Source organism: Clavelina lepadiformis, chromosome 1, assembly GCF_947623445.1.
Source record: "Clavelina lepadiformis chromosome 1, kaClaLepa1.1, whole genome shotgun sequence".
NCBI lineage: Eukaryota > Metazoa > Chordata > Ascidiacea > Aplousobranchia > Clavelinidae > Clavelina > Clavelina lepadiformis.
In genome coordinates this window covers 89617-98856 of record NC_135240.1, presented here as the reverse complement: position 1 = coordinate 98856, position 9240 = coordinate 89617, and the positions used below count along the sequence as shown (strand labels likewise).

At 37.9% G+C, this 9240-nt stretch overlaps 1 protein-coding gene across 1 annotated transcript; it reads right to left on the bottom strand.

Annotated features, from left to right (window-relative positions):
* Nucleotides 1–434: 434 nt before the first annotated feature.
* On the bottom strand, nucleotides 435–4803 carry LOC143444228 (doublesex- and mab-3-related transcription factor A2-like). Its single transcript, XM_076943389.1, has 7 exons — nucleotides 4610–4803; nucleotides 3053–3230; nucleotides 2650–2770; nucleotides 2098–2533; nucleotides 1853–1958; nucleotides 1568–1706; nucleotides 435–799 (listed from the first exon to the last, which is right to left on the bottom strand). The coding sequence occupies exons 1-7, from the start codon at nucleotides 4801–4803 to the stop codon at nucleotides 435–437; spliced, it is 1539 nt and encodes a 512-aa protein (XP_076799504.1).
* Nucleotides 4804–9240: the final 4437 nt, after the last annotated feature.

Genomic DNA, 9240 nt, shown 5'->3' with positions numbered 1-9240 from the left:
TAGTATCGTAGGAAATGGTGTCTGGACAAGTTCTCCATCGTGAAACTGTTTTTTGGGGTACTACAATTCCATATCGACCGAAATGGTACGCCAACTTTTTCAATGGGCTCGGCCTTTTCTGATCGTCTGAGCTGTCCATTTGAATGAAAAAGTTTTTAGGCTTACGGCTTTTTTGCATTACGGCCTGAAAGATAGTTCCTTAGGCTCTAAAATAAAGACAATACCGGTTTCTAAATGTTCAGGGTTAGAACTTTATGACCGGTCGCATCTGGACAAATGACTCCATGTATATGAGGGGTTTGGGTTAGGGCTGAAAGCGCCCTTAGAATTGAGGGTTAGTATCGTAGGAAATGGTGTCTGGGGCGGGCAGCTGCGGCGGCGGTAAGAGAAGGCATAAATGAAGACGATCCGTAAGGAGAAACTCCGCCAAAGAGTCATCGGATGGCGGGGTGTTGGCCGTAAGATGATGGAAACGGGGAAAGATTTCCCAAGCACGACATCGGCATCTGTCCCGGCAATGGATAACGTGATCTTATTGAGGAATTGCTGAATTGGCCCAGCTTAAACGCCCCATTAAAGTTAGTCGCTGGAATTTTTCCTGCAGTGTGCGCTGAAAAGGAGTTGCCTGCTAGCGAACCGTTTACAAAAGGATAAAATGCGGTTCGAGCATCCAGTGCTGGTGCACCCATTGAACCCTGTTGGAACTTGTAGGCTTGCGACAAATCACCGATGGGAGGTGTGCCTGGTGATATTGCGTCACCATCAATGGTTGGATGAGGGCTCGTGTTGCAGCTTCCAGCTATAAAAGAAGGAAAAAAATATTAATATTATTACTAGGGCAAGTTTTTGCAACTTTTGCAACTTTTTTTTACAGCTTCCGGCAGCTTCCTAAATACTCACAATTTACGTAGAATGATGTTTTAAGCTGTTTGTAGGAATTTTGTATTGCAACTTTTTGCAACTTTTTTCATTTTTTCATGCAACTTTTTACTGCAACTTTTATCAAGTATTGCGCAAAACGTAAATATAATATAATATATCTGGAATAAAATTGTATTTGGATCATCGATTTGAACTGAACAGTGATCTAAAAGCAATTGTGGAAATGACCCGACCAAACATCAGTCCAGAACTCTATACCAAATTGTTAAATTGCCAAGCAACTTCATGCTCTGTGGAACGAAGTTTTAGCATGCTACGCAAACTGTTGGCAAACGATCGCCATTTCTCCCCAGACAATGTGTGGAAATATTTGGCACTATATGTAAATAGATCGCTTGATTAATTCACTATCGTTTAAATTTGAGTTATTGTTCAGTTATTTGAGTTATTGTTGAGCGTTATTTTCTTGCTGCGTACCGGCAAAAAAATGAATTTTCGGCGGTCTAAAATAAATGCAACTTTTTACTGCAACTTTTGTTAAAAATAAATGCAACTTTTTACTGCAACTTTTGTTAAAAATAAATGCAACTTTCTCACGTTTTTAGTGCAACAAAAACTTGCCCTAATTATTACCCTCTATCAATCTTTATGGCGCACTGTTGCTATTTTTAGGACAAAAACATACCGCTTTGTTGAGATAGGTTAATGGGATCTCGTGCGCTATCACGTGTGTAATTTAACTGAACATGAGAATTTGTTGCGTTGTCTCTCGGTGATCCCAAATGTGGTGAAGATTTTGCGATTTCATCTTCAAATTTTAACACCTGTGGGATGATGAAACATATGACTTATAAATGTTTGAAAAAACAAAGAAAATATTGAAATGTTAAAGTAGTGCGCGACGTTTTACAGGTAGTTTCGTGCTAATTTTTACTACCCACATTCGATGCTATAAATATACTGTAATTACCTTTTGTATTGCTTTCACCACATCGCCGTTGCAGTTTTTTAAAATTGAAGATAATTGCGACGCGTTGTGTTTGGGAAAAACTCGACATAACATCTCAAACCCGCCACTGTATGAAAAAACCCGATATACTTTCTGGGTTTCTATTTATTTAGATTTATTATAATTATAACTTAGAGCGAATTATATGGACTTAATATTTACAGATTAACTTGACTTTATACAGTAATTTAGTTAATTGAAATTACCTTGTTGCATCTTGGTTTTGCGTTTGTGTTAGCTGGCTTGAATCGTATAGCTGATTTTCGGTTACGTCACTGGCCTGGTCAGCTGAGTCAGTTCGTGACAGAAGGGAATGCTTTTCTGGCGATTCGTCGATATCCAATGCAGGCCCCTGACTCGCGTGAGGTTTTTCAGGATTATATCGACTTTCATTGTACGCCGGTGAGCTGTTTTCACTCATACCAGAAGGAGGACTCTTCCTAGGGTCGTCCGATCGCGGTGAGCGAGTGACGTCGGACTTTCTCTCCGTGTCGCCATTTTGATCGCTGTCCGAATGAACAGATTTGGCCGAGCTGTTGTCCAAGTGCGGTTGTTGCTGATGTACCGGTGATGACGACACGAAACCGTAACTTCCATTGCAATCATTTGAGATATAATCGTCGTATCTCGCACGTTTCGCGCCTACCAACGTACGTATTGTGATGACTTTTAAATAACAACGCGTTTAAGGTTCAAGTCATATCTTACAGTTACAAAAACTGACCAGGGAAGTTGAAAAACACGCGAAGACGACGCACCTGATGATGATAACGGGTCGCTGCTGGCTTTGTTGTGAATTTCATTTTCAATAAAGTAGTAGAGCAGTTGCAGTTCTCGTGTGTTATTTTCCTCTTGGGCTTGCTGACGTCTTAAAGCAAGCTATATTAGGGTAATATTAATTAAAAGATAAAACAATTTCTGTTTTAAAAAAAATTTCCATATTTAAAGAATACGCTATTAAGAACAAACTTTTGAACTTTTGCTGTACATTAATAATTTATTCTGATTTAGACAGATTTCAAAACAGAGGATATAAAATATTCCTAAATTTCTTTTTGTTTTTTTTCATAGTTCTACTTTGAATGTAATCTTCATAAGCAACCATGTATATCCTACTTTGCAAATTTTTTTATTTGGTTTACTTTACACTGTGGGTATTACCTGCGCTGCCATTACTCTTTGTCTTTCAGCAATCAAAGTGCCCTTTGCACAGAGGCAGTCTTTCCAACGACCATATCCTTTGTGACCCTTCAAAGCGCTCACTACCCCATGGTTTCTGCATCTTCCACATTTCGGCGTTCTTGGGTATTTTCCGTAGCCCGAAGAAGTAGTGCTGCGGCTGCCGGATTTGAGACCGCTTGAAACAGGTTGCCGTAGTCATGGGGAGACGATGGTATGTGATGCAAAGCTGTTGCTTTCATTCTTTTTTAGACTTTTTTAGAAACAACTGTAGCAAAATAAATCTATGTATGGAAAATATTTTTTTGTTAGACTAACATAAATTCATATATAAGACACATTTTAACATTTTTAAACGTAACTTTTCGATTAATATGTTATGCTCAGTGATATACCATCCTTACAAATAATGCTTTCTGCAAAAATGTCTTGATTGCTTTTTAAATAAGATTAAAATTTTATTACAATACTGCTTCTTGGTCTTGTTCTCTGACAAAATGCCGTGCAAAATTCTTAATAGACATGTTATATCCCTCGACAACAAATTAGTGGTTCGCGCATTCGCATTCGTCTCTCGTTTTAGGACGAGCTTCGAATTTCTCCCGCGCGGTTATTGGTGACGGAATTGTTTTATTGAGTTTCTTTTTTCAGTCATCGCGCTGGGACAAACATTATACAAAAAAGCTTATTGCTCTAGCAACTGGTTTTAAAATCGTGTAAATATTTCTATGACATGTTTGCCAAAACAAAAACTAACAACTTAATTAACTGCACACCACAAAAATTTTCGGTCACGTAAGATTTCTTATATATCAGCTCACCACAACAACGTTGTTTTGAGATGCGCCCGACGCATGATCACCAACCTCAACTGCACCGATGGGTGAGGAACCGCAGGAAATTATATATATATGGTATATAATTGTTTTGCCCCTCAGTTAGCAAATAAACCATTAGCACGTGTAAGGCTATCGACTAATTGTTTCCTCTTCCCATAATGTTATGGGGCGTGTGGATCTTTAAGAAAAACATCGTCCAGAACAAAGAACCTGTTTAGACAATGGTCTCCATAGGACCGGACACAAATTAAAAAACTGTAAAACCTTCGGCTCAAGCCAAGTGTGTCCCTGGCACTTTTTAGCTATTTGGGAAACTTTATACTGTACTCTAACTGTTTTTGAGCTCTATCTGATCAACGAATATGGCTAAGGAAGAAATTAAAATCAGTATCTTCATACACATTGTTAGACTTGCTATGGTCAACACGAATATGTAGTCGATTACGACAATAACGAAAACCATCCAATGATTCTACCAAATATGAACGAGGCCCAAGTATGCGTACAATTTTACCCTTTTGCCATCCCTTCTTTTCCGAACTTTGGAAATAAGCTCGTTGGTTGATATACAATTTTGACATTGGTTGACTTTTGCTATCATAGGTTTGCTTGACTGAGGTGCGGCGTTGATGACGACGATTGATGTCAAGATGTTTGCTTTTTGGAATGTGAATCGGTATCACTGATCGAGTTGGTCTACCAAACAATATCTTTGTAGGACTGCAGTTGACGTCTTGTCGTGGCGTATTGCGCAATTCCAGAAGTGCCAGCCACTGATCTTTCCCATCTTGTGCAGTACGTCTCAGCATGTTCTTCAGTGTTTTCACAGCAGCTTCCGCTTTTCCATTGCATTGTTGATGTCCTGGTGATGATTTGTGGTGTTGTATCGCCCATTTTTGACAGAATCTTTGAAATTCTGTACGAGATGAACTGGGGTCCAGAGTCAGATACAATGCATTTAGGAATTCCATATCGGGCAAAATGACGCTTCAACGAAATGATTACGTGCTTTGCAGTTGTTGAGGTCATGACATCAATTTCAGCAAAATTTGAAAAATAATCAACCGTGACTAAATAAGACTTTTGGTTCAACTCAAATAAATCAACACCAACTTTTTCAAATGGTGATAAACCTTCGGGATGTAGCAGTAATGGTTCTCGTTGGTTGTTTGGCTTTGCTACTCGGGTTCAGTTCGACCTATAAAACGTATGGCGCGCACAGTTACGGCAACAACAAACAGTTGTTGTACATGGGAGTTGTCACATAGGAGCCAATGCTTACGGGCCCGGGCAAAAATAAAACATTTCCAGTGTGGATAACGACTGATGGAGTTAAGGGTGAACTAAACTATACATCATATTAAATAGTGTTGTGAAACGTGGCTGTTAAATTTTTTGATTCTTTTTAGATTTTTATCCTCATTTTTATCCACAATATGCCACAGGTATATAGAAACTTAAACCATCTAAATTTAAATGAAATTGAACAACAGCAAATTTTCTTTTTATAACAGCAGGGAGGTGATAAAAGTGACCCAGCAACAGAACAAAATGACGGGTTCATGAATACGGATTATGGACAAGCGCAGTCGGAAATAACAAAATCAGGATCTTCTAATACTGCATTAAATAAGAAGAAAAAGTGTCCGTAAGTTCTACTATAATTTCGACTAGCTTTTAAGTATGAATATAAGATAATTTAAAATGCTTTCAGCTTTTCAATGCTGTTTTTGATTTCTATGTGTAAAAGAAAACAAAAGCCAAACATGTCCGAGAATAATGACATAATGCTGTTAGTAATTGTTCTAGATACTGTGGTGTCATGAATTTGAACATATCGCGCCACTGCAAAGTCGTGCACGATAAAAAAAATAATGGGAAAGGTGATTTCAAGTGCGAACTTTGCAAAAAGTTCCTGACTTCTTGGAATGGCCTCGTGAGACACCTACGTGGCAAGCTTCACGCTGATCAACCCAAGGCAATGGAAATGGCTGATTCTATGGACCGCCGCCGGAAAAACGTCCCAATCGTAAGTTTTGGTAAATACACACAGTACGAAATGACTGTGCAGTAGAAAACACTCATGCAATGATTAACACAATTCCTCGCTACATTTTACAGCAACAAACTAACTGCATCAACTGGAATAAAGTTTTAAACAACTTCAAAAGCTTTTTAATGGGCCACGATGGGGGGGCACACGAAGAACGTGTAGCCCAAGATAAAGTATTACTTTTGCAAAATATAATAAAAGACTGTGATTTCAAAACGTTGGAGTCCATTGACCTGGACACATATAAAGAGAAACATGTGCAGGTTAGGACGTTATATTAATTTTGATTAGTTACATACAAGATTTTTTGGATATACTACAGGTAGAATCTACTATGTAATATATTCATAGAATTTATATCAGCAAAGTAAAAGCGCACTAGAAAGCAAAGGTTTGAAGGTGAACATCATTAAAACCAAAGCGATGAGAATTGGTAGAAAATCGTTGAAGGGAGTAGTCGGTACTGTTGATCCATGCGGAATTTGTGGGAAGAGAGTAGGGAGAAATTCCATTCAATGCAGAAAGTGAAAGTACTGTATTGAGTGCATAAGAGAAGTTCAGGTAGGCCTATCAATGGAAGGCTGATGAGTGGAAGGACATGTGAACTTGGGAAGTAATGAGATCGAGCTTGTTAAGGAGTTTCGGTATTTAGGGGATATGATAGGGAAAAATTACAGTACTGGCAGAGCAGTGACGGCAAGAATACGGGCTAGTTGGAAAACTTTTAAGGAATTGTCTGATACACGCTAGGGCAGACTACTCTATACAAACCTAAAAGAAAGGCTGTGTAAAGCATGTGTAAGAAGTGTGATGTGCTACGTAGCTGAATGTTAGGCGATGAAGAAGGCTGATGTCAGGCGAATGCAGATGACAGAAATGAGGATTATTCGAATGATGTGTGGTAAGACACTACGAGATGGCATTACCAACCTTGTCAGATTCAACGGAGAAGAGTGTAAGATGGTTTTTCCCCATAAGGGAAAAAATCTTACAAGTTCCTCTGCAGCTAAAGCAATACAGCGGGTTTGGAAGTTGGCCGGAGGTCGCGGAAAATTTACAGCAACCTCAAACCGGAAGTATTCGGCCACACAAGTAATTGATCTTTACTGTAATTAGACCTAGCAATATAAATAACGATAAATCACTAATAATGAAAATAATCTGCAGCAAAATTTATATAAAAGTCAACCAGTGACGTATTTCAAATTTAAAATTTCATATTAGGTTAGATCTAAGAGACCGGACCGCCGCCTTTTGGTGGCCAAGCATATGGCGCATAGCTCGAGCACACAAGAGAGATATTACGCGAACGACCTACAGAATGTAGAGGCTGAAGAAGCCTATGAAATCATGAAAGAAATAAGGGTAAGTTGTTCAAATCAACATAAACGGGATTCCTCGGAATAAGTATAAAAGTTTTAACTTTTTTGTGTGCATTACAAGTCTGATTCGCGAATAAATTCTATTCTTGGCAACGAAACAATTTCTTGTCGATGGCAAGTTTGATGTGAACACACGCTTCCTTCCGGCAAATGGTTGTCAGTAAAAAATTGAATTATATTTTTTAATCGCAGTCGTGCAGTTCGGCTGGTCGCACCGAAACAAAAGGAGCGTCAGCTCAAAGAAGCCCGTCTGCTGAAAGAATCGCATCAGCTGTGGAGGTTTCATTTATAGAAAAAGGTTTGTCAGATGATAGAAGCCCATATTCTGAACGAGTAGAACCAGCTGCTGACGTTTCATCAGAAGAAAGTTTGTCAGCTGAAAGAAGCACCTTTGCTGAAGAAGACGAGTCATTACAAATTCGCCGAAACAAAGACGGTGGCCGACAAAAGGCGGTCCGGGATAAAATAGTTGAGCCTCGTGTTGTTCTGCAGCAGGTAAATTCTCTGAAAAATCTCTTAAAATCAATCGTGGTAATTTTGCATTTTTTGGTTTATAGATCGACATCTCTAATGTGGCAGGTGCTTCGAAGCTGCCGGTAAGTTAAAATTTAATTACGACTTTACAGTGAAACTATGATTTTATTGATATTATTTCCTGTCACCCCACATGCTTTATGTATCCAATGCGTGCATCAATCAAGAAATTTATAAATTATACATGTACTAGTCACACATATTTAAATTAAAAACAGAAATTTGCTTGAATTACCAAAATTTATTTTAATGATTTAGGAAAGCCCCAGCACATCTGCATCACCCTCCAGAAAGAGGAAAAAGAAAAGCAATTCCAGAGATTTTAATGTCGTGGTAAATAGAATTCTAAGCATTTTAGTATATATCGGGAGATTGGAATACGGGAAGGTGTTTCCTGATATACTTGACCGATAATGTTTGTATCACTCCACAAACGTTACGTGACCAATGCATATATGACTGAACCATGCGGTTATAAAAAGTATGCATACTGTACACACATATTTAATAGCGCAAAAACACTGTACAGTTTTCTTGATATACCAAAGTTCTTTTAATAATATAGGAGAGCCCCGGCTCAGCTACAAAACCATCTAGAAAGAGGAAAGCTACTTTCGATCGTTATAGTTTCTCGGTAAGTAGTATTTTAACAATTTTCGTTTATTGTATTATATTGCATATAAGTTTACATATTTAATATCTACTTTTACATGTTTTATATAATTCCTCAAGCCGAAGCCAGGGGAAAAGCTCACAATTTTAGGTTTTATTAAGTACTTTTTTATAAATTTAACTGCATTTTGATAAATTTAGCCATTAAATCCACATCGATTGTCGAAATTAGAGAAGGAAGAAAAAAAAGTTAATGTTGTGGTAGGTCTTAGTTAAGTTTATTTTTCATTTGTATCGCCAATGTAAAACGTAAAAAATGCATGTGCCTTGTATAATTTAATTATGTATACGGTAATCTATTTTCAATGATTTTATTATTAATTTCTAAAACTTACTGTTTTTAACAGAATTCTCGGCGACAGTTTTCTGCAGATTAATCGTTTGAAGTTAAACAATTTTTCTCATGGTATATTGGTAGGAAGAAGGGAATAACAACGCATTATGCTAAAACGGCTCTTGCAGATGGAAACCTCCCCAAATGCAAGGAATTTTCCAAAACGCCGAAACAGTTGCAGGACAAAGTCCGGCAACTGATTCGGCGTTCTTTGAATGATAATTAAGTGTGTATGTGCAAAATAAATGTGGTATATTTGGACGCCTTATTCTGGGTTAGGGTTAAGACTTTTTGATGCCAATTGCCAATTGTAATGTATTTTAAATTTGCTTCGTATTTTTTCAAAAATGATGATA